Source organism: Elaeis guineensis, chromosome 6, assembly GCF_000442705.2.
Source record: "Elaeis guineensis isolate ETL-2024a chromosome 6, EG11, whole genome shotgun sequence".
NCBI classification, from domain to species: Eukaryota; Viridiplantae; Streptophyta; class Magnoliopsida; order Arecales; family Arecaceae; genus Elaeis; species Elaeis guineensis.
The window spans coordinates 109,676,520-109,703,029 of NC_025998.2; the positions used below are offsets into that span (position 1 = coordinate 109,676,520).

The following is a 26,510-nucleotide window of genomic DNA, read 5'->3' on the forward strand; positions in this document are numbered from 1 at the left end:
CTGATCTGGTTGCTCCACGAAGCCTTTAAATAAATCAACCATTTACACCAGTCAGCAATATATCCCATACATAGCTCGATAATACGAACAACCATATAAGAAGCCGCCCAGTTTGCCGTCCTATTAGCCTTCCAGAAAACATTCTTTGCACTAAACGGAGCAATGCTAGATTTAATACTCCAAATATCCATCATCAATAGATGAGTAGAACCCGAATTATAATCGAAACTCTCCCATTTCAGTTGTATTCCGTGGTCCAACTCCATTTATCTACTTGCTTTACATACTGATGAGGAGAGCAACATTTTTCTCCTTTTTTCCCAGCATACTTATTATGTTTAAAAAAAAAAATAGAAAAAAAAGCTCTTAAAAACCACTCTTTAGGTGCCCTGTAGCAAAACTTTTGGGGAGCCAGAACGCATGACAGACTCCTATTTTATTTTCCTTCTATTCACGTGCCTAACATATAAAAAATTACTAGTTTGCAATAGTGGAAACGAGGATGATTGGGCACTGCAGCGTTATGTTTCATAAATAAGCCAAACTGCCAAAGACCGAATGATAGCCAGGTAGAATTCTCCTAGAGGAAGTATGGCCCTATATCACTTGCCTGATTTAGCTGTCCCTTACCTCAATTTATCACCATGTCCCGTGTTAAGGCCCTTCATACAAATTTCAAAAACGACAATAGTAAAAGGTATGGTTGCTGCAGTGCTGGCTTTCCTTTGTGATTTGGGGTGAAGAAGACCAACCGGTATCAAAATTATCACTGCCATCGAATTGTCAATAGTAGACCAAGAAAAAAAAAAGACTGATCAAAAATACAGTCAGAAGAAAAAATAATAAAGACAGGAAAAAAAAAAAAAAAGCTCTTTCCTTGAGCCCTCTTTCTACTGCAATTACTGTTCCTTTTAACTTTTATACAACCTACATGCAGTTGAAACTTGGAAGGGACAAAGATCCATGATCCTTGAACCCCAAAACGTTTTTCAACGAAAAAACCCATGATGCATGAACTAGCAAAGTAAACATTCTGATGACAAGAAAAAAAAACATTCTGATGACATTCTGCATGTTATAATCCCAAGGGAGCGGCAGACGAAGGGAGCTTGCTGGATGGAGTACCTTCATGGTTTCCAGGAAACTTGTTCAAGAGCCGACGTTTGTAGCGCTTTAATACGGATGCCAAGTTCTCTTTCCCTTTCGGAAATGCAACATCACCTGCTGCAGTGCCTGTTCGGCCCTTGCGGCCAGAGACTGCAATCTCAACATCCTTGATGATGTTAAGAATCATACTTGCTGTTGTAAAGGATTCATTGATTGATTTCTGCTGCGACTGCTTGAAGCTCTTCATGTCTTTTGCTAGTCTTCCGAGACACGAGCAGGCACCAATGGGATTCCGGGGCTTGGAGAATGCAGGATCAAGAATTCCCTGGATTGATATAAAAATTTAAAAAAGAAAGAGAATATCAATATACAGAGATTGCTGCAGTAAAAAAGAAGAGGAAACTTACTGGGTACTACAACTGTAAAAGATTGTTGGAGTGCACTGGGAACCAATACAAGTATAATGGACAAGCGTGCAATTAGACCCACACAGCACAAGCATAATTTAGAAGCTGATCAAAGCAAAAGGCAATGTTTTAATTAACAATCTACAACCCCCGTTGGTGGGCATTTGGCCCCATGGACATGCCCGAAGAAACATTAATGCACTCTTGCCATTCATAGGAAATTAGAATAACCCAAATCAGTGTGAGTTCTGGGAGGTGCAACCATTTCAGTTTTTTGCATTCAGATGGTTTGATTTAGCAATTCTAACCCAGCCAAAGTGGCAAAAATGTACAAGACAATTATATTGCCTTCCCCTTCAAAGGAGAATTCACCACCACAAGATACGCTACAAAATCAGTGGTCAAGAATCAGAGGGGCAGGAATTGTGGCTATAAAAGTCCATGTAAGTACAGAATAAGAAAGCAAAGCTGAACTACACTAGGAAGAAATCCAGATAATTTCAATTTACATCAAAGGGGATATAATAACCTCATTAAAAGAAGCATAATAAGTAAGAAAAAAAGTGTAATAAACTCCCAGTTGTGTTCGAGAGTCTGACAGAGAATGCGCTTGTAAAGCAGCCATTTTATTCAGAAGATTATGGTGACATCACTGTCAGTATTAAGGAGTTTGATTCCAAATGCCAAAACAACTTCCTCATGATTTGTGGAAACTCAAATATGGAAAAACTGCATCAAGCTTCTCACAATGTGTGAAAATATATGCTTGCACAAAAGCCAGAGCTATTCCATTACCGCTAGAATAAGTAAAATGGATATGCTAGTCAAGAATTTATAAAAAAAAAAATTCTTCAGACTCCTATCACTTATACATAAGGAAACTACTATAAAAAACACATGAAAATATTTATAACAAGTAGCTACAAAGCCTTCTTCACCAGCATTCAAGTTGCAGTGCACACACGTCAAATCAGTCAATAAACTGAGCTCACATTCAGGATTATAGTTTCAGCCTGTGTCACTGTTCACAACAAATATATATATATATATATCTTAGAGTAATGGCTTTGAGGGTTTTACCTGAAGACGATTGAGAACATAAGTGTATTTGCCCCACAGCTCTGGCCGACTCTCCACAAGTGATAGTTCTAAGATCCGGCGGATGCACCACACACCAAAACTAACAACCAGAGCTGGTCGCCATATACAACTATTTCCACAATTGGGCAATGACAAAGCATTATCTTCCTCTTCACTCCTTTGGACTGAACTAAACCTTTGATCAGAAGACAAGTGATGAAGGTCACTCATGTATACCTGATTCATGTCATTAACATCTGCTTCACATAGATATTTCTCAGCTGCAGCAACCCGATTGATTAGCTCCTCATCGGACCCATCATTCTGTCTAAACAACCAATATGATCCCTCCAATTTTAAGAGCTTCTTAATACAATATCGAAGAGCTTGAATTAGCTTGGCTTCTGATTCTGAACAAGAGAAAGTGTCTTTGTTGGGAGCCGTGCTGGATCTGTGAGAAATTCCTTCATCCTCTCTATTCTGATTAGTGCCCATCATACCAAACAATTGTTCAAATGGTTGTCTAGACCATAGAGACTTGGTTTCTGGATTCAAATTTGACTGTAATGAGAACACATCTCTATGGAGTTTGGGTGGAGAAAGCTCATCAAATGGCAATGGAACTCCAGCTCTGGAGATAGGGTTCAAATATTGTGATTTCTCAGATGTCATCCTACTCAAGGATGGACGAGGGCCAAAAGGACTACCCCATTTTCCCTCATTCAACAACGAACTCCTGCTAGCAGCAATAAGTGCAGAAACATCCGGTGAACTATGGTATTTCTTTGTGGAGGCTGCAGCACCAAAATTTTCACTAGTATCAACCAGGGAAAGATCATAGTAAGGCCTTTCTACCTGCAATCTGCTAATTCGAGATGCTGTTGGGCTTTGCAAACCAGATGTTCCCACTGAACCAAGTCCATTTTGCCCTTGAGTATACATAACTGAATCCCTGATATTTGGGATAAAGGATTCAGCAGACTTGGCAGTTGATAGTGGGTCTAGTGAAATGCTTGAGGAATAGGGAGTTCTGCCCGAACCAATCCCTTTGAGATAGGATGCTATCTGATAACCATGTATTGTAGCAGGCTGATAATCCCGATTATGAGAATATTGTGGCAAGTGCAAAGTAGAAAAGAGTTTTTCACTGGGATCAACTAGGTCCCTGCATGAGTTTTTCACATGCGTGTTCGACACATGCATGTTTTGTGACCAAGATGGGGATCCCATATGAAGCCCGTGGGATAACTCCATACTTGAATTTATCTTCTGTTTGGGAGATTTGTAGTCTCTTGAGACGGCTGACATAGCCATTCCCCTATCTGCATCTGTAAAGAAATTCTTGGACAATTCTGCTCCTGAGTTGTTCATTTTGACAGAACCAACTATTTTCAAATCTAATCCCAGCAAAACATCCAGTTTTTTCACACTTGCTTCTTGCGTTAGCTTCCCGTGAAAATCAAACAGATGACCCCAAAACTCATCCAAAATGGCTGCAAATTGACGTCGTGCTGCGCGACCCAATCCAGACAATTTTGATAGGCTTCCACTGTCATTCCCTCCATCATAACCTTTTCCCTTGATGCTACCAAAGGACCCAGGACCATCAGAGGTTGAAGTTGACAAAGCTCCTCTGGGGGACTCTTCAAACTCCAAAGCATCTCCTCCATTATCTTTATCTGAATGAACATCTGTTTCCACTCCCACAACCTTTTCCACTGGGTCCTTGACATCCTTTTCTACTGGGTCCTTGGACTCAATACTCTGTACAATACCTGCATCTGGCGAGCCACTGGTAGAAACTTTATCTATGATTTCCAGCAGATCAGGTTTGACTACAGGTTTCAAATCTTCAGCATAATGTGATGAGGAAGTACAAGTAGAACTAAAGTTTGGACCATCAGAAGAGTGATGAGTATCATGGTCAGAATCAATAGCTGTCTCGGACATATCAAGATTCAATTCATGAACTGATTTATCAGGAAGACCGGAACTCTCCAAGACAGGTTCTACTGCAGACCCATGATCTTCAACAAATGTAATGTTATCTAGATCATTTTCTTCTTTGCCCTCAGGAAGCTCCAACTTATCATGCAAGATCCACAACTGTGCCTCTGGCCCATCACTCGCAGATTTTAGCGGTGTAACTGCCAGATATAGTGTAAAAATAATGGAAGTACAACAAATGAGTAGAAGAGCAGCATATGGGACTATCACAGTGCTTCCCATACATCCCCTCATGTTATTTATCCAGCTGCTGTTTCCAAATAACATTTCTATGATAAAGATAACATTTGGTGCAAGCATCCCGAAAAATGTAACCAAAGCCAAGATTTCAAGATACCAAGAGATTTTGAAAGCTCCCATTATTAATCTTGATGATGCAACCCGGAAAAGTGGAATGACAGAGGATGGAAGAAGCATAGCCTGTATAACTTGACAGAAAATAAGAAATTGATACATTCCTTCAGCACCTGCACTCTTTGCACAATAGAGAGCTGGAATGATGGTGAGAGCCTTAACTGACATGTGATGAACTGGCAGAAGCAGGTTTATGCCAAAAATATGTTGCAATACCACTTGCTCACCGATATTCCATGTTACAGCTGTGATCTGACTAGAGAAGAGAAGGACCAGAAAAAATGCTATTGGTGCTATAGGAGTCCTAAATATCTGCAACAGAATTAAAATATATAAATGTAATGGATAAGTTAACAGATAATCCCACAAAAATATTTGTTATGAATATTAATTTTAAAATTCAAGTATATCAAATGTTTCCACCTACCAAAATCTTCAAACAGCTGCTCTTGAAGCAGGAGACAGGCAGCAGATGAAAAGGGAAGGTACTAAGTCAAAAGGATTTGGTTGCTATAATCTTGTGAATACATATATTACAGCAATGATCCTAACATGCTCATCAAGTCCTAAAATAGACTATATAAATCATATTTTGCAAAGAAGCAACTCTATATCAACTATAACTTATTTTTAGCAAACAAGCAACTCAATATCAACACTATCATGAACTTTTTACAGAACCTGAAATCATCTTGAAGCTATATGGACTAAGGAATGCAGGTCTGACATTTCAGGCTCCTCACCTATTATCTGGCTGGAGTCAGTAGTCACTCAGCAAAAGATACCAAATGCCTGCCAATATCAATTGCCTCTTTATTGAGCCTGACTCAATAATAAACATCTCACTGATAAGCTAGTAAGACCTAATTTGCCAACCTTTAAACCTAAGGCTGTGCCCTTATTTTTCATAGCATCTGATAGATGATAAAAGTGCAAGTTGGAACTCAAAATGAATACAAAGGTGGGGATTTCAGAATTCATAAAAAAATGCCCAAAGAAAATTATGAAGTGCAATACAACTACCTGTCAGTAAGTTTATATCCTTCCTCAGATCACAAATGAAATTCTACAACCTAACTTTATTACATCTGTTACAGTGAAGCTGTGAAAAACCATTGAGATGTTGTCATATGCAAGGTTTGCTGGATCGATATAACGACCCATACCAGTCAGCTACTGGTATGGTACAAGTACATATCGTGTCATGCTGGAACATACTGAAACAAAGAGAGAAGGAGAGGGAGGAAGAGAGAGAGAGGGGGGGGAGGGTGAGTGAGAGAGGAAAAGGGAGAGGAAGGGCTGAGACAGAGCCACTACAGCACCATTGCCATTGAGAGTAGGGCTAAGCAAATAACCGAAACCCAAAGAAATCCACCCAATCCGACTCAATAAACATCGGTTTCGATCGGTTGAAAGACATGAATCGTGTGAAATCGGATTGGGGTTTGCAAAAAATCGGTTATTTATCATCGGATTTGGTTCTTATACTTTTAACCCATATGAAACCGAACCCAACCGATTTAGTATTTCATAAACTCACTTTCATTTTGGGATGGCGTCATTTAGACTTCAATACTTTAATACTTCGTTTAGACTTCATTCTAAAGGTTTAGGCTTTTTTTGTATTAAATTGATCAAAAAAAAAAGTTTAAGTGGACCAATATTGGACTTAAAATCAACATTGGATCAACATTAAAGTTCAAACCGACACAACCCATTCGAACCCGCTACAAACTGTTCATTTCGGTTTCAAACGGTTTATATATGATAAACAGTCGACAACGGGTTGAATTTTCTTCAACCCGATTGGGTTCAGTCTGATAAAATTTTTCTCTCAATCCGACCAAACCCAACCCATGCTCAGCCCTAATTAGGAGAGGTGAAGGGGTGTCGGTGACATAGGGGGAGGGAGAGAGAGGAAGAAGAAGAGGGAGGGGAAGAAAGACGCTTACCTAGGACATTTGCTAGCGATGGTGGTGAGCGTGGCGAGGGTGAATCAAGCAAACAAGGAAAGGTGAGTGATGAAAGCGAGGGCAAATTGAGTGAACACAAGGAGAGAGGAGGGAGAATGAGAGAGACAAACATGAAGGCAACGAGAGCAACTCAAGCAAATGGTGGCGGGGGGGCAGACATGAATGTCAGGGCAAATCCAACAACCAAAATAACCAAATTAACCCTAAGCGAGCGCTGTCTCAAATTTATAAGCCGAACAGTGCCGGTCACCAACATGTCTAGTTCGGTACTCCCCAAACTGGCTTGTTCCATGCAGTTCGGCCATCCTTGGTCACGTGATCACATAACTATATGTAATTGGATTTATTGTTCATCTATGTACTACAATTACATGTTATATCAAAGGGTCAAAACATTTATTTGAACGTGCAGGTTTATTGCTTCCAATATTATTACCTTGCATATTCAGTGACTCTTTTATATTGCTATTCAAGTTTCTCATGAACACCATCAATCATCATCTTGGCTCAATCATAATAACTTCAAATGCATTGTAAAGAAAACATGTAAATACAATCTATTCCTAATGTCAGATCTAATTTTCATGATCCAGTTTGCTGACTTCAGCTAACAGACAATTGTCAGATTGTTTTTTCTGTCTCTTGCTTCGGTTACCAAACCAAATAGATTTGAACCCCAATTAGTTGATTATATTCTCAGAGACAGCAGAACCATGCCTAATTTTGAACTTCAATGCCAGATTCAGGCCCAAGCACACTTCTGACTTCTCAATATTGATCACCCAGCAAAACAAAGAAGGCTAATCGCATCACGCTTATTTTGCTGGACAGAATAACCATATCCCAGGTGGGAATTGCATTTAAGCGTTGGGTAAAATTTTCACGATGGCTGCTATTAAAGTGAGAAATATAAGGGGGAAACTTGCACTTTAGCACAATCTAGTAGCTAAAAGCCTCATAATATTCTACTAATAAACAATGCCCTTTAATAAATTTTTTTGTTATTGAAACAGACTGAGATATTTAGTTGGAAATTGTTCTTGGTTTGGTGTAACAACCCAGGACCTCACCCTGAAAAGCTAACTAGAAGTTGCAATTTGCGATCCTTCACAAACCACCCCCAACAACCCCACACAACATATGGGGAACTAAACACACATCGGCGCAGGTCCTCACATATGGTGCAAGTTTTCCTAGTTGATGAGTTGTCTAGCCAGCCCTTTTTAGATTGCAGATGGGTCCAGTGCCTGGAACCAAATCACTTGAAAATTCGATCTCCCTGATAGGAGGTTACCCTGGCAGTTTGTCAAGAAAAATGTCAAGAAAATCCTTCAAAACAGGGATGCACTCCAATTTCAGCTCTTCCTACCGAGCTAAAGGAGCTGAAGAAGCAATTACACGAACTGTTGGATAAAGGTTTCATTAAACTCAGTGATCTCCTTGAGGAGCTTTAGTATTATTTGTAAAAATAAAGGATGAAAATTTCCGACTTTGTATTGATTACTGGAGTTGAACAAAGTAACAATACAGAACAAGTACCCCTTATTAAGGATAGGTGACTTGTTCAACAAGTTGCAGGTAGCATGGGCATTCTCAAAAATTGACCTTCGTTAGGGCTACCACTGACTCAAAATTAAAGCTGAGGATGTGCCCAAATCAGCATTCAGAACAAGATATGGGCATTATGAATTCTTGGTGATGCCTTTGGGGCCAACAATGCACTTGCAGCTTTCACATATCTGATAAATAGAGTGTTCTAACCCTTCTTGGACCAATTTACAGTGGTATTTATTCATGATATATTAGTATACTCAAAGGGGGAAGAAGAGAATGAGAAGTATCTGAGGATGGTGCGGCAATCCCTCAGAGAAAAAAAGCTTTATGCCAAGCTGCAAAAATGTTAGTTCCAGTTGAATATCATCTCTTTCCTTAGGCATGTGATCGCTACGGATGGCATTTCCATGGATTCGAAGGAAGTAGAGGCAGTGGTTGAGCAAGATCGGCCCACTAGCAAGTTGTTTGAGGTGCAGAGCTTTCCTAGGTTGGCTAGATGCCACTGAAATTTCATCAAAAGATTCTCTCGCATTGCCATGCCTTTGTCTTGTTTAACTCAGAAGTGTGTCAAGTTTGAGTGGAAAGAGAAGTACGGGAAGAGCTTCTAGGAACTAAACAAGCGGTTAGTGACGACGCTGGTTCTGACTATCCCATCTAGGTCAGGAAGACTCACCATTTGTAGTGATGCATCTCAAAAGGGTTTGGGCTGTATACTGATGTATGCCTCCAAATGGCTGAAACCATATGATCAAAATTACCTCACTCATGCTTTAGACTTGGCAGCTGTCATCTTGCCTTAAAAATTTGGAGATGCCATCTGTACCAGGAGCCTTATAAGATACTTGAGTCTAAAGTACATTTTCACCCAGAAGGAGATGAATCTAAGGCAGAGAAGGTGGTTAGTGCTATTAAAAGAATATAACTTAACTATCAGCTACCACTCAAGGGAAAGCAAATGGGGTGATAGATGCATTGAGCAGGAAATCTTCCAGTGGATTCGCAGCTCTAATCATTTTACAAAGGCAAGTTTTGGAAGATGTGGAAAGGATAGGAATTGAGGTGCAACTACCTAATGTTGAAGCCCAGCATGCCACTCTTAAGATGCAGCATAATCTGACTAAAAGAATTAAGGTTTCTCAGAGAGAAGATCTAAAACTGCAGGAGTTCAAAGAAAGGAGTGGGATCGGGTGCCTTGTTGGAATTCAGGGATCATGAGGATCGCTTCGTAAGGATTGGTGATAGGTTGTATGTTACTGAAATCCCAGAGCTTACAAAAGAGATTTCGAAGGAAGCTCCCAGTCTTACGTACACTATGCATCCAAAAAGTACAAAGATGTACAGAGACTTGAAGAAGAATCTCCTATAGAATGGTATGAAGAGTGACTTGCTCAATACGTTGCCGAGTGCCTAGTGTGTTGGCGAGTGAAAGCTGAGCATCAACAATCTGCAAGACAATTGCAGTCTCTCCTAGTTCCCCAATGAAATGAGAGCACATCACCATGCTTTTGTGACAACTCTACCCAGAACCCCTAAGGGTACCAAGTGTGCGTAGGTGATTGTTGACAGATTGACAAAATCAGCACACTTCTTACCATTCAAAGTTGGTTTCTCTTTAGAGAGATTGGCAAACCTACATATTGAATAGATCATGAGATTATATGAAATTCCAATTTCTATTGTGTCAAACAAGTATACTAAATTTGTATCTCAATTTTGGAAGAATCTGCATAAAGCCATTAGGACCAAACTGAACTTCAGCATAGCCTTCCACCTACAAACAAATGGGCAGTCTGAAAGAATCATTTAGATCCTTAAGGATATGTTGAGAGCCTGTGTCTTGGACTTGGAAGGCACCTAGGTTAGCCATTTGCCTTTGGTAGAGTTTGCCTACAATAACTTCTATCAAGCAAGCATACAAATGGCACCTTTCGAGACATTGTATGGAAGAAAATGCAGGTATCCTATTTTTTGGGATGATGTGGGGGAAAGGAAATTGTTAGGTCCTAAATTAGTGCGGCAGACCATAAAAAAAGTATAGTTAATTAGAGAGCGGCTTCACACTACTCGGAGTAGGAAAAAAACTACATATAGAGCTGGAATTCCACTGGGGGACCATGTTTTATTGATGGTGCCTCTCTCTTAGTTCTTTCTCATGATAGTGTTGCCTGCTTCTCATGTTCCGTGAATAGCCGAGACATTGAGGAAGATCCAAAAAGGCAATGTTTTGGTTTCCAAGCATGCATATTCTATGGTTATTTCCTCAAAATTGATGTTGTACATTTACGACATCTAGCTAGACACTTCTTTAAATTGAACATATTGCGCCCTCCTTTTGCTTGCATATGCATTGCCCTTGGGCTAATTGGAATTACTTCAATCTACTTAGTAACCTACCATATACTTAAGTGACTTTTCCTATCTTGTTAAGATGCATTCTTTGAGCCAAGGTATGCCATACAATACCAAACCAGGCAGTATGGTGTGCACCATACCATTTGGTATTGGTACATGGAATGGGGGGCGTACCAACATTTGAAATGCCAAACCGGCCCCTATACCAGGCATATTAGCATAGGGACAAGGTGGCATTAGTACGGAGCCAGGTACCGAGATGTCATACCCTACTTTGAGCCTTTATTGCTCATCGAAGCACTAATTCTGAGATAATAGGCCATCAGATGTCTTACTAATCTTGCCACTCAACTAGTAATATATTATTTTGTTCACTTATACTTCATTTACCTTCATGGTTCATGCACTATGCTAAGTCCATCATGACATCTTCAATGAATCCCACCATATAATTTAGCTCTTTAATAGGAATGGCTCGTCATTACATCCACCACTCTACACTTTCATCTCATTAGTCCCAATGCAGAAGGCCATCTTTATAGGTGTGAGTAACGCATGGACTTATACACTTGCATCTCATCAAATTCAAACATCTTTAATTAACATATCCACTCTACATATCAATGAACTCCCATCAAGTGCTGTCGCAACAACTAAAGTGTTGCTAATCACTCTTTAATCCTCAATATTGAAGTAGTTTCATATGTTAAAAAGCACTAGTTGACATTCAAAAAAATAGAAAACTTATTATGTTAATTCAAAACAAGCTATTCTCTATAAATAATAGTTATGAACCGCGAACTATTTTAACAATGACTTGCTTAACTCACAGCTATATGTTTTAGCATTATATTTGTCTTCTAGTGAAGTGACAACTTTTAGACCTTTGTATTAGTTCATTACAATATTGGAATTCCGGCTATGTTTCTGTTTATCTATGGAGATATTCATTGCTTAAACTCTATTGATAGTTTTTGCTTTACCTAAATTTAGCTAGCATGTTTGTGATACAATACCAACGTCTTGTGATTTAATCACTTTATTCAAATCAAGATTCATCGTCTCAATACCAAACCCCGTACCCGTACCATCCTATTATAGTGTCGGTATACAGTTCAGTACAGTATGGTAGTATCGGTACAGTATGGTAATGTCAGTATAGTATGGTACAATAGTATCGGTACAATATGGTACGCCCAATATCGGGCGGTATGGAATGACATGGCAAACCTTGATTCAAATGCTATTTTGCAAACCTATTAAAAGCTTTATTTATCAAAAGGAGGTATCAACCCATTTCACTGAGTGCTTGCCTACTCATTTGTGCCATGTACACATAACCAATTTAGTGCAAAAGCTTAAGCTAAAAGGGAAAGGGTCAACAATGCATATTAGGTCAGTTAATTTACCATCAGCCACCAAAAACTAAAATTGACAGAAAAAGAGAACAACAATATTTATCATGCTTAACACCCCCTCACATGCAACCTAAACTATGCAAATAAGGGATACCTAAGTCAAGACTGACCAAGGGATAATCGAGTCAAGATAAACTAATCATGATAACAGATAACTGAGGATAATTAAATAAATAGAATTGGAAGGAGATATGCCTCAGAATCGACCACAACTGACGTAGCAGACCGACCAATCATAGTTCACCATGAAGCCTCCACCCTAGTGAACTAACTCTGCCATGTAGCCAACCTAGAGGCGCACAGAGATGCACAGATATCCCTCCATCTGACAATAGCTAGCCCATGATCGCAAACGATTTCCATAACAATAAGATACATGAGAAATGGTCTATGAGAGAATCATCCACGCAATATCTTCAGGATGTGCAATAGGTTATCTAAAACATCCGATCCATACATCCCAAGATTCCATGGCAATGGGTACCAACTCTTGTCTATATGGCCCCCATTGTGATTCTCCAAGCAAGTTCTAAGTTTGAAGTTCAAAGTCTTAAGCTCTAAGTCCTAGTGCTCTTAGAGTTTTTACCACTCTACCACTTCCACAATACCTATGCTATTTCCTGAGAGTTATCTGATTTAGGCATCGGAGGGTCCCCCGCTGGACACTCTCCAACAAAAGGACTTCCTTATCTGTACTATTTCAAGACCAGGCCCAATGTTAGCATGAAGTTCCAAGCGCGGCCTTCTTCCCTCGGCCACCCCTCAACTACGATCAGCTCTGCAGCGATCGTCTCGAAGTCTCGATGACCACCATCCACCAGACTGGGAGGCATGTCGAGATCCCCAACTGACTTCTTCAGTCCATTCAGCATCCCATCGAGCCCTCCAGCACACCAACCAGCTCGACATCCTAGTCAGACCAACTCCCAGCAACAACAGAAGGGATTCAAACTCATGATGTCCAGCAAATTTGAGTTCTCATACCACATTAACTTACCACTAGCCCCTAACAGCTTAAGCTTTTGGGGTCTAGTCACTCGAGTGGTAAATTAACAACCCAACTAATTCTAGTAAAAACTTATTTAAGTCCTTATATATCTTATTAAATATGTTATCTTTTCTGCTCTTGATCAATGCATGTCCTACGGGTACACATTAACTACTTATTTGTGAGCATCTTCAAACATTTGAATACTCGCTTTACTCTTCTTCACCCATCAACAAATCTCCAAGCAAATTGAGTTCTCATGCAATATAACTCTAAAAATAAGGCTACCATCATTATAATCCCATCAATCTCACCTTTATAACCCTTCCCGATCCAAAGAATTTACCTCCAATTGATGCTTTCTATTCCCTCAAAGACCATTCCTCAATTTTTTCCACTCCTTTTTAATCAGCTCATTCTAAGCCCTCTTCCTCCTTTAACTACAAATTACCGCTTCCTTTGTCTTGCCCATCTTACAGTTTCCCATTGTTCAGGTTTACTAACACTAGCATGGGGACTTGGGGAGTTTTCAGGCAGGTTATAATACAAGACCAAAAAGCGATATCTTGACCCAAATACATAATTGTGAAACAATCAAATTATCCAACACACTGATAAGGTTGGGGCATGTTTTAGGTCAGTCTGACTTGATTATGACTCATTACAAATGTACATACGTACCTCTATATGTATATGTAAAAGATACAATAAACAGATGTATATCATATGTTAGATGATATATAATATATATTTATCAAATATATTGGCTTTAAAAAGAGGTGAACCAATTGCCAAATCCCATTTTGTCCCCCACCCTCAATTCCTCACTTCTGCTCCTTCTCCCCTCATCCTCTCCCTGAAAGAGTCAGCACCAGATTAAATGAGTCCCACACTCCCCCTCCCCCCCCCCCACCCAAAACCGCCTGGGGGGAGGAGGCCCCTCCCTGACAAACATCTCTCTCTCCCCACCGTGTAGTTGCCCCAACTTTCCCATCCATTCTCAGGACTAAGTTATAACTCTCTCTCTTCCTGTCTGCCTCTCTGTCTCTAGCCAGCCACCTTATGGCTCACTCATTGAGTCCCCCCTTGTTGTCAATTGCCACCAAACCCTAATCCTCCCCTACCTTAACACAGTTCTTCTTTTAAAAAGGAAGAAAATTAATCTTAACAGCAAATCGGAATGGCTGGGCACATAGATATTTATTTGTTTCGGTTCAGGCAATGGTTTTGCCAATTTGTGAGGTTCTCAACTCACTTAAAGGCCTGTTACTTAAAATACCAGGTTGGGTTTTCGGTCACTGGAGAAGTGAAATGTTAGTTTGGGTGCATTCATGATTTAAAATGTCATGTTGGTTCAAGTCAACCCAATCTGAACCAACCTAACATACTTGACATTTTAAATAACCAAACCCAACCAAACCTAGGGTACCTTACCTTCAGATAACATTTTTTGATGCATATACTTGGCTACTTGTCCTTGTCCCACTTGATCTGGATAGCCTACACTGTTATTCTAGGTGTATAACAGGCCACTGTTTGTTTTTCTATAGATTCATGACCATCAAGCACTACACAGTCAATGTGATAGGTTTCTAAAGATCAAGACTAGTGGGCCAACATAGCCCTCACGAATTCCCACTTGGAATCATTCTTCTTCTAGCTGGCACAGAACCCTACCAGCTGCAAGTAGACCATAGATATTTTATGACAAAACCAAGATATATCAGACCAGCAACAATGAGTGAGCAAGTAAACTGGCAGTGATTATTAACCCTGAAGCAAGAGTATAAGCATCCAAGCAAAGCTCAAGCTTATGGTTAGCCCAGAAAAGGTGTTGTTAATATATTCTTGGATATAATTAGTTCAATTTCATGATTTCAGTTTAAAAAATCACACTACAAATTAATTTTTGTAACAAGGAAAACCAGAAATTATGTTTATATTCAGCTATAAGAAGCTAATAGCAAGGAAGAAATATGAACCTGGTCCATCAGCAAGGAAACATCTTGAAGATTAAGCTCATTGTCTGCCTTGCTAGATAGTACAGCTGCTGAATTCATCAGTACAAAATTCACCAGAAAAATGCCAGTAAAAATGAACAGGATAGCAAAAAATTGGTCATGAAATAAAGCACCCATAGCAACATTTGAGAGTCTTCTCAGCCGCTGCACAAAGATGAAATGCAATTAAATATTTATCAATACTTTCGAGCACAAAATGAAATTTTGGCGTGAAAAGATAGTGCAAGATAAAGATTAAATCAACCCGTGAATTAAGATAATTTTCTGAAAATCAAAAACCAGATCTAATAGAAAGTATATAACTTCGAGATAGAGATGAAGATTCACTCTATGGGTTCTCGGGTTGCTTTAACTTGTAAAGTTATGGTCTTATAGATAATAAATATAAAAACTAAACATCATTGAACAACTGCAGATGTGTTAAGAAATATGTAGCAGAATTGATAACATGCATAAGCCATCACTCATATTTCTCATGCTTGCTGAAACCTCATAATGCAATCAACAGTTCCTTGCAGTAAAGATTGTCTGGACACTATAGAATTACTTGAATAGAATACTAACTAGCAAAAACCAGAAAGAGCAACTGGAGAAAGGCCAACAACCTCTTCTCCTTTCTGAAAGATGAGCATAAAACTGGAATCTGGGATGCGCATTTGGTGATTAAAAAAAATGATTAGATGAGTATTACAATCTTTGTGGTTTTGAGTCAGCTGGAGCTAGGCTTGTTTTCTTTTAATCTCTAATATTTTTAGTCCAAAAATTGCCAATCCCAGATAAATGGGACTTAATGTTTATTTTCTAATTTCTCCTTGTATAAGACATTTTGGCCAAAGCATTTCATAACAAAATAACACCTGAATATGTTTAGACCTAGCATATGGTTGAAAATTGAAACATTTTCCAGGATAGAAATCCTAACTGATCTTTTAACATTCTCAGGGGCAAAGCATTAAATACCACTCCTGTTAATGCAGATAATATATCTGGGCAGCTATTCTGACAAAAGAAGTGGACTGAAATCCACTTCTGGAACATGCTGTGATAACAGTGGGTAGCGTAAAACTGAGTGCATACACTGTGGTAATTTAGAAACAAAGATTTTGACCACCAAATGTTGCTTATATCAAAAGCTGTAAGTGTTCAATGAGTTCCATTTGCAAGCTCATGAGAGAGTTTTTCAGAATCCAGCAAGGAAACTCTTAAAATTCACCTGTACAATTGAAGAGTGTATGTAGAAATTGTGTGCCATTATATTCGCACCAAGAAGAGCCATAAGCGAGTATGCACTCTCCCCACTCAACTTAGGAAAAATCACATTCATTACAAGAGGGATTTCTGGTTGACTAATTAATACGCCGAGCACATAGAGTAGCAAAGCAAGGCCTGCTATGATTACATACAATGTTTCTGCTATCCCGTTGTCCTGCATCTCAAGAAGCATCCTATGTATTAAACCTTTTGCATTTGACACCCTTAAAAGATTAATCAAAAAGAGTCCAAGAAGAGATCTTACCAAAATGGTGACAAAAAAGGGAAGTAAAACAGCAGCAAGTGTAGCACAACAGATACATGTGAAGAGGTCAACACCAAGCAGAAGATTAAGTCCATATGCAATGCCCAAAATCTGGAAATATTAAACAGAAGATAAGTTAAACCTCATCAACTATGAAAATATCTGAAATTTAGTTGGTCTTGCAGTCCCACTATTACTAAACAACAAAAAACGAAGAAAAATGTCTTAAAAAACACAAAAATAAAGCAGATGCATGACCATTAAACCAAACATATCAAATACCATAGTCAGGTCTGAAGCAATCATGGATAACAGTGCTTGGAGTCCAAGTGTAATGCATGCTGGCCTGCAATACTCCTCGACGCAAATCTTTTGCATGAACACATGGAAATAGAATAAACTTTAGCACATTCGAGAAATGAAAAGTTGGAAGGATAAATGGGCGACATGACAGGAATGTTAAGTTCATGAATTCAGATAGCTAAGAAACAAGGATTGGTAATCTCATCTTTACTGTCACATACTGGTCATGATCCAGCACAACAGGGGCCACTGCATACCAGCGTTTGGTGAACCGGCCCATATTGCACCATATCACACCATATCAAGGCATATCAACCCTGTGCAACTTGATACAACTTGTTTTCTTCTTTTTCTTCTTTTTTATTTTTTAACTTGGTATCAAGGTGTATCAAGTTGCACTACCCTATTTGATGACTGCACCACACCAACCAGCCCTCAATATGGTATTAATCCACAATATTTGAACGTTTTGCAATGAAATCATGGTTGTTATAATAGGACTTTGTTTCTCACTGATGGTGCATATCTTAGCCATTAACAGTACCTACCAGGTGCTTAAAAAAAGAAGTCATCAATTTGCAAAGTCAATGAAGTGATGAACTGTGTTTATGGGATAACTTGTATTCAGATCAAATCAGGTAAAGAGTGTCTTCCACATTTAAGTTCCAGGTTCTTCAGTAGGATGGAGGAATTTCTCTCAAGCATTTTCTTTCTTACTTTATTCCTTTTGTGTATGCATTGTCGGGAATGGTTTCTTATACTATGGTTATTGTTTTTGTTTCAGCTACTCATTCATAATACCATTGTAATATCACAATAGGAAGCGCTCATTTTCTTTAGCACACATTTGGTCTGTGGCATTAATAGGTTTCAGCAAACAAGACATTATTATACTTTGAAGTTCAAAAAAGGAAATCCATCACCTCTGCAAGATTCTTTCCAGTGACCATACCAATGCAAGTTGCAAGGTACTGGCACAGAATGGCAGTGAAATTGAAAAAGAGTACAGGTAACATGAGATCATATGCAAAGCGAGCCCCACCATCCACAGCTGCCACCCATTTTCCAAGGTCGATGTATCCCATAGAAATCATAAGTGCAGGTCCAATAGAAGGAAAAAGATGAGGTACAGCTCCACCTGATGCCATAGTTTCCATGGCTTGGCAATCACTGTTGGGACAACACTACTATTAACACCTCTGAGTAAACAAAGATACTGTGACCAAAGTATCAATTTAAAAAAATTGGCATAACCTTAAATTAAGATACTGATAGCTCAAATTATATCTGTCGTTCAGATTAACATTGAACCTTAACCACAGTTCCTCTTATGAGCAATTGACCAAAACAGAACTTCAGAGTCAGCTATCAACTATCTTCACAGAAGAGCTGAACACAGAAAATGCGACCATGCCTGACCAATGCCAACATTGACAAACACCTCAAGCCAAGTAACGAAATTCAAACATTGCAGTTTGTCTTGCTCAAAATTCTGCTTGGCCACTAGTTAGCTAACTTAATAAGCTTATACTGAAAGTTATATGAAGTTATATCTTCCAGCCATCCTCACAATGCCAGCCATGTTGGAAGCTGAATTTTTGAGGCACCTAACTATGTTTCCTTCATGACCTCAATCAGGCAAGACCCCATCAACTAAACCAAGGGTTGGCTGAGGAAGATCCCAAGCTTCTTCTATTAGTAAAGTTGCAACTAGATGCAAGTAGGTCCTCAAGTCATCCAAAAAACTGTTACCACAATGAATAACGGTATATTGTGATTTTCTTGCTAAAGTAGCCTTGTGTACCCTATGCAGAACGTCTCCAAAGTCAAGAGAGACTCCAAATATCCCTTCCCTAAATTAATCCACCTGCAGTAACATCAACGACCATGGACTGAAAATTACTAAATCATAGTAAGCGACAGAATGAGTAAAAATTTCACACATATACTTTCAGCAACTCGATTGAAGGAAGATATTCAATTGCTCCAAATTTGGAAGCTTGGCCACTTCAAAACTGCCTCTTTTTTATTAATTGACAAACAGACTGAAGAAAGAGTTTCCCCACAGTAGTCCATCGACTTGTATCAACAAGGAGAACATGACGCAAAACAGTAGAGAAAATCGATCACACAAAACTTAAAAATCTCATTTTGACTAGCAAATAACAACTAAAAAGGACTACAGACAGAACCAACCAACCTAATTCCCATACCATTTCACCTCTTCAGGTTTTCATAAAAACGCAACCAAACCGGCATTAATCAGTCATTCAAAAGCAAAACAAAGAAAAAAAAGAGCGGAACAGAGGCAGAGTAGAAAGATCTGGAAGAAAAAATACGACCTCGGTCAAATCATACTCTCTTGTCCAATTGGCCACCAAACTCCCCCCACAAACCGGCGAACAAGTTCTTCACAGGTCTGATCCAAACACCGTTAAAAAGGGCAAAAGAAAAAAAAAAAAAACAAAGAAAGAAAGAATGAAACGATTGCGAACTCTACCTTGAGTCAGTTCCACTACAGGAAATCCCCACCACCGGAGCTAAAAGAGAGATCGCCGGATTTTTCCACCCAACGCCGCCGGCGTCCACCGCCGCCCTCGAAGAAGAGCTCTCCCGATAGATGAAGAGGAGTCGTCGAAGGGAAGATTCAAAAAGAGAGGAGCAGCAACTCAGGGCTTATTTCTTCCCGTCCTCTTTCCTCTTTTTTCGCTTCCCTTTATTTTTATGTTTATATACTCTTTTATTTTTTCGGGAAGATTCCTGGCTCGCATGTAGAGGAGCAACGCAGCTCTCCTAGGCCAAGGATGACCACTCATTGGCCAACGGACAGCTCGTGATCCGAGTTCGCACCCACAGTCCACTGCCACGTCTATACATGCCTGAATTTCTGTAGCAGACTGACACCGGACCGCCCCCAACCTCATCCCATCATTTTGTTCACCAATAATTCCTCGCAGCGCAAAACAACCACCGAGCCATTCCCAGTCCGACGTGGCACGATATCATTGGTTGGAATCACGGAATCGGTGTCATTTAGGGAAATTGGACCTTCGGTGAATGATTTGGGGCAGGTGGGTTTTCTTTGTTTATTACTTTAATCGGGTAGTAAAATAACGCGGGCATGTGCGTATCGTAAGAATTAATAGAAGATCGGTAGCAAACGTTGCATCCCGTGATAGCGTTTTCGGACCGGACGCCGCCATTCTCTGTACTTTCTCATAGCTGCACCGAGCGTAGGGTAGCTAATGAATGGATATGTACACAAAATAAAAGATCATTTGCTTCCTTGTCTTAATTTTTTCTTCTTTTAATTTATCATGAGGGACGGATGGAGATGGACTCCTCGTTGATTGGAATAGGAATACTATGGATGGAGGTACGGTGAAGAAGCGATTTGACTAAGAATAGACATTATTTGTGTAAAATATTTTTTTGATACATACATATAGTTCTATTATTTTTATATGAGTGTAATTTAAAAAATTAAAAAATAAAATATGCTGCTGGATCCATAGGCATGCATTACTTTAACACTAAAGTCAATATCCAATATGCTGACCAACAAAAAAAATGCCACCTAACCTATCACATTATTCGAAAAATATATCTAATAAATATTATTATAAAAAAATAAAAAAATTTAAATATCTTAAAAGAATGGATAAGCCTGCAGATGCTTCATTTTATCTTGAATATAGTCGATAAATGTTATGGGATCGTCCTCAGTAAAAATTTTTCTCACCTGTAACTTTTGTCTAATGCTGATGACATTCATTTAAAATGCACGAAGCTCCGTTTCAGAAGGCTCAAAAGGTATGAAATGCTTTAACAACGCATTCTGACAATGGAAAATAGCTTTACTGCCACCAATGATACTTTCTTCTATGATGTTGCCACGCATAGCACGGACTTCATGTACCGCACAATACCTTCCACGCCACATGCATCCCACTGATGCAAATCTTATTTTGTTTGACACCGGATAATAATATATTATTTGGAAATGGCGCGACTCCTTGCTGGCTGCAAGCATTATTTTTTTAAAGGTAGATGCATAAATTATGGATCTGGGATACGTGCCTGGCTACGCTATCTAGGCTCATGTTCCCAGAGACACGGTTTATATGCATGTATGTAGATATTGTAAAACGAGTACTCATCACGAACAGCACCCGCTACCTCTTAAAAGCTAAATATTTTATGATGACATTTTTATGGGGCAAAATATGGTTGGTTTTGCTGCAGGGAAAATAAATCCAAGCAACAGTTCTAGCGGGCTTTTATTTTGCCTTTTAGTCGCACAGTTTTAGTGGATGGCGTGTCCGTATGTTGGGTGAGGAAGGGGAAGTCATCTTTTCAACGTTTTTTTTTTTTTCAGTATGAAACCATAGCTATATTAAATTAACAGTAAAGAATAATGTACAGTGAAGGATGGATTTTGGCTCATGGTGTGTCATTGAGCTATCCACTTTTAGAGGCGTAACAGATGAACATTTAAGTAGAACAAATCTAGGTTAGTTTATTAACCATGAGGAGAGAGTGGGGCAAGCTTAGCCTCGTTCTCACCAAATTATTCATTATCTTCAACATTGTTTAAAGGCCATGTCAACATGCAGACCAATCTTATGCTTAAATAGATGATAAATGGAAGGTGCTCCTTAACTTTTATTAGTGAAAATTAAAAAACAAATCAATGGAAACTAAATTAATTGCCAATGGACTAAGAAAAGATAAAGAAAATTGCCAATAGAAGATCCAAACATTTAGGGATTGAGCCCATAGACCATTTGTATTTGATTATTAGAAAGTGTGATAAGGAGCAATAGTAGTAATTCGAAATTTAGAGAATTAGAGATTAATTTTTAGCTCTACTTTCAACTTAAAAACAGCTCCCCAAATAAATTTTATGTAAAAGTACCTATCCATGCATTATGAACATAAGTTAAAAGCAACTATCCATTTTAACTGAAACTATTCTTATATCCTTATAACCTTTAAAATACTACAGTATTACATTATCATAGTGCAGTATTCCTTTACAATAAGATAGTATTACATTATATTAGTGTAGTATTCCTTTATAATAATGCAGTGTTGCTTTATTATATTATATTAGTATAGTATTCCTTTACAATAATATAGTATTATATTATATTAGTATAGTATTTTTTTATAATAATATAATATTATTTTTTTTATATTATATTAGTATAGTATTTTTTTACAATAAGATAGTATTATTTTATCATAGTGTAGTATTTCTTTATTATAGTATTACTTTACAATAATACAATGTTACTTTATAATAGTATAGTATAACTTTATAATAGTAGTATTACTTTATAATAGTGTAGTGTTGCTTTTATTATAGTGTAATATTATTTTATAACAGTATAGTATTACTTTATAATAGTATAGTATTATTTTATAACTGCAAAGATAATTGAGTCATTTCATCCCATTTGGATGGTTGCTTTTAAGTTTTATTTCAAATGAGGATGATTTTTTATTTGAAACTTAAGTAGATAGCAATTTTTAAGTTTAAACTCAATTAGATATTTTACATTGATTTTTTTTTGAAATTCTTTCTTCTTTTATTTTTTTCTATTTTTATAAAATCAATCAAATATTTGTTGTTAATTAAATACTAAAACATTCCAAGAATGGCATTTCTGCCATATCTATATTAAAATTTTATTTATTTTTATTTACACAAGCAAGACTGTGTGTCAACCTCTTAGAAGTTATAGCTAATGATATGTAAATCTCATAAATATTAGACTTTATGGGATAATAAAACTTATATGAAGAAGGAACTATTAATACCATCCACGATCTCTGAAATCAGTCAGTCTGCAATCAAAGAAGAAGATCTGGATGTGTTCATCACTGTTGACGAACTGCATCTTAACTTTTCAAGTCAACTTCGAGTATTTTTTGATGAGAAAAACTTCACAAGCTCTCTCGGATGAGCCGAGGATCAGGTTCACCGAGATGTCTTTTTATAACATACCTCATCCATCATAAATACTATTAGAATTAGTCATAAAGATTGAGATGGACATTATCCATAATGGTTATGTAAAGTTTAACTTTATCATAACCATCATCAAATATATCCTTATCACTTTATGAGAAGCTAATCTTTAGTCAGAATTCATATCAAACTAAAGCATATAAAACAAATCTCGATGCATGTTAGTGTGGGTCACATCCTGATAGGCTCAATCGAATAAAATTCCAACAGTGAAAACTCATGTTTTACATCCATATTTTCAAAAATAAGTATTCGACATCATTTTTTACTCATTTGTTCTACGATTTTTCATCCCTTTCTATAAAGAATTTTCGATTTTTTCTATGACTTTTGCCCATTTTTCACTTTGTGTATGGTATCTTGTCGACCCTCAAATGTTGATCCTTTACGGCCCTGGTCGTACGAGATTCTTAATAGAGGTATATAAATTTCATGATTTATCAATCTAAACAATACCTAGTTTATTAAGACATTGGTGTTAGATGGATGGAGAATCTCATCTAATTTTTTTCCAATATGAAAATCTACCATATATGAAGAAAATAGGGATTTTCTACAATCTAGACTATAAAGGGTTCACTCGTATTATTATTAAGATGATTAATCTAGGCATCCAATTCACTACACTACACCAAATGCTACGAATTTTTGTTATGGTATAACCTTCTACATAAAATGCTGTTACTAGTAGTAAAACATGTGCATTGTTCTTTAGTGCCCCATCAATGATGTGTGCTTGTACTTATATACATACATGCATATGCACACATATACATACATACATACATACATATACGCACGCACGCACAAGCGCACATGTAAAGTACTTTAAAAGTTGGTGAGTGATCCAACACAAAGGTTGTTTGATCTATAGATCAAAGCGATAGAATTCTTGAATGGGTTGCTTATTAGATAGCTCAATTCTAAATAGATGCTCAAACTTGGTGATCCAATTTAATAGCTAAGCTTTTAAGTGAATCAATGATTGATAAATCAAGTTTTCAAAATGAAGCTTATAAAAGCATTTTTATCTATATTATATATTAAAATTTATAAAATTATAATTTAGTATTAAATTATATTTATATTTTATATTACTATAATATTATTTTTAAAGTAAATTATAAAATCCTCCTAAGATTAGGTTGAAATTACAGTTCTATCCAGTAATTTGCAAAAACTACACCGACATCCTTTACGTTTATTTTAAGCCTGTAGTTTAATTCATGCCATTATACTGCCTATTAGACTTAACTTGGACTTAAATGCCCCCATCATTAAAATTTTTTGAAATGACCAAAATAGCCTGAACAAGATATGATAAAAAGACAAAGTAGGAGCCCTCCCCCTTCTCTAAAATTTGGTCTCCTCTCCTCCATCCCTTTAAAATCTGGTCTCCTCTCCTTCATCCCCCTAAAATCTGGTTTCCTCTTTGATGTGCTTCTATCTTCTAGCTCTTGTACACCGTCTATATTCTCTCGAGCCATCTTCTAGAATCTTCCCTCCCACTTGAAAACATAATGGCACCTGAACCCTAAGCATCTTTTTTTTGACAAGCAATTTATTATAGATTTATCAAATTTTTATTATTTAAGATTAATATTACTGCATGTAGTATCTTTTAATAAAGTTTATTCGATTTCTAATTGAACATAATGGATGTCTAATCAACCTACTACTCTTAGCTATGTGAATCTAGATTTGAATATAGATTGAAGATATGCTATCATTTGATCTGAAACAGTTGTTTACTAGTTGTTTTGACCTTTGTAACCATTTAAATATAACTGAATGTAGCAATAGGTGTAGTTGAACATGATATCCTTGTTTAGAAATTTAAAATGTATCAATGGTCGAGTTAGTAGATCATATTATCTTGATATGAAATTAATGTTACTTCATCTACTTACTGTTTACTCTTATTAACTTATGTTGTTTAGTTTTTTTTTTTTTTATAGATGTCTTGATGTCTCAATAGTGTAGCTTCTCAGAGTAGCTCATTCTGATTAGATTATTCCAACAAGCCATGCCATTATGGTCGCATCGCATCAATAGAGATTTCAAGTTTTCAAAAAATCCTAACAAGTTGTATTATAGTTGCAAAGAATATCACTTTATGGATTGATGTTTGCCTACAAATAATTAATATAGAAGTCAGAGGTTGGTATCGGTTGATGATTCACTGTAAGATATTAAAAGAAAAATTAGTGATTTAATGATAGAGTTAAGAAAATTGTACTGTAAGATTAAAGAATTATGTGAGAGTAGAGATATGATAAATAGACTTTTAGTTAGAATAATAGCACTACTTATTTTTTTAATGATATTTATTTTTAAGTAAAATTAATTGTATTAGACTTTTGGAAATCTTGCTAGTATAATAAAAGTTCGATTTCAATGAGTATGGTCTTATTTTACATATATCCAACTTTAGAATTCCTTGTGTAATCTGTTTTTTGCATACAATAACTACCTATTAGCTTATGTGTTAATATAAAATACAAACTGACCTTTGGGATGGTTTAGAGATGGTTCTAGAAAGAGTTTGGACTACATAATATGGGCAGTAGGGTGGCTTGGCCTCATCTTTTGTCATATCCGCCATTGTATACAAGTGGCTGTAACTTTTTATTCGTAAAAGGAGAACAGATAATTATTTTAGAAATATGATCTAAGTGAAGTTGCACTGTTGGATTGATTTGTTGTATGGGATCCTCTCTAAAACTCCTTTTTCTCTCCATGCTTTTATATGACAATCAGTGAGTCATTGAGGTGGCAATTGCATCAACTATGCATAGATATTAGTGATGTGGGATTAACTTGGTTAATTAGTGAAAGTCAGCGGTTGCTCTACTTCGACTCATGGTTCAATTTTAGATGTCTCACCATGCACGGATATCAAACATGGCAATTATATCAAAAGTCTGAACAAGCATACTCTGAACATGTATTAGGCTGTTGTACATGTATTTTGGGCATCAAAAGTCTACTGTACTTGGTTAGTCAGTGAAGGTCAGTAGCTACTCTGCATGTAATATGCTTGAAACAAACATGTGATCTGCAACATCTCTAAACAAACATGACGCATAACATGCGATATACACATGTATTCTGGACACCAAATCGAAGCCTTATAAAGTAGAACCTTTGATTAAAAGTGGAGAATACATAAACCAAACAAATGTATAAACAAATAGAAGATAGTTCTAGTAAATAACATACACCAAATTATAATCTATACTGCTAAGGAGGCAAAAAAGAATAAGAGTTATACTATACCCTTTTCAACCTAAAATACTACTATGCATATAAAATTAAATCATATGATAGAAACAATAGGTTATACTCATTCCAACTTGAAATGGTACTAAAATATCTTGAATGTAAGTGTTT

At 37.3% G+C, this 26,510-nt stretch overlaps 1 protein-coding gene across 8 annotated transcripts; it reads right to left on the minus strand.

Annotated features, from left to right (window-relative positions):
* Window positions 1-216: 216 nt before the first annotated feature.
* Window positions 217-19,803, minus strand: LOC105046730 (protein ETHYLENE-INSENSITIVE 2). Of its 8 annotated transcripts, XM_073259605.1 has the most exons (11): window positions 19,581-19,791; window positions 19,423-19,499; window positions 18,335-18,947; window positions 18,004-18,250; window positions 17,060-17,146; window positions 16,778-16,888; window positions 16,475-16,687; window positions 15,223-15,405; window positions 2,595-5,267; window positions 1,126-1,432; window positions 217-769 (listed from the first exon to the last, which is right to left on the minus strand). In XM_073259605.1, exons 4-11 carry the CDS (start codon window positions 18,235-18,237, stop codon window positions 627-629), a joined length of 3,951 nt encoding a protein of 1,316 aa, XP_073115706.1. In that variant the 5' UTR covers window positions 18,238-18,250; window positions 18,335-18,947; window positions 19,423-19,499; window positions 19,581-19,791; the 3' UTR covers window positions 217-626. The 8 variants fall into 8 exon arrangements, with proteins under 8 accessions (XP_073115706.1, XP_010923714.1, XP_073115707.1 ...); XM_010925412.4 differs by lacking the exon at window positions 19,423-19,499 and having other exon boundaries at window positions 19,581-19,802; XM_073259606.1 differs by lacking the exon at window positions 18,335-18,947.
* Window positions 19,804-26,510: the final 6,707 nt, after the last annotated feature.

Bases quoted from the DNA above. Each gene is read 5' to 3' on its own strand.
- LOC105046730 (XM_073259607.1), bottom strand. From the start codon at position 18,237: ATGGAAACTATGGCATCAGGTGGAGCTGTACCTCATCTTTTTCCTTCT. The intron at 17,147-18,003 runs GTGATGGATTTC...TTCATGCAAAAG, and splicing joins CTGGAAAGAATCTTGCAGAG to ATTTGCGTCGAGGAGTATTG. The intron at 15,406-16,474 runs GTGAATTTTAAG...ATCTTTGTGCAG, and splicing joins TACACTCTTCAATTGTACAG to CGGCTGAGAAGACTCTCAAA.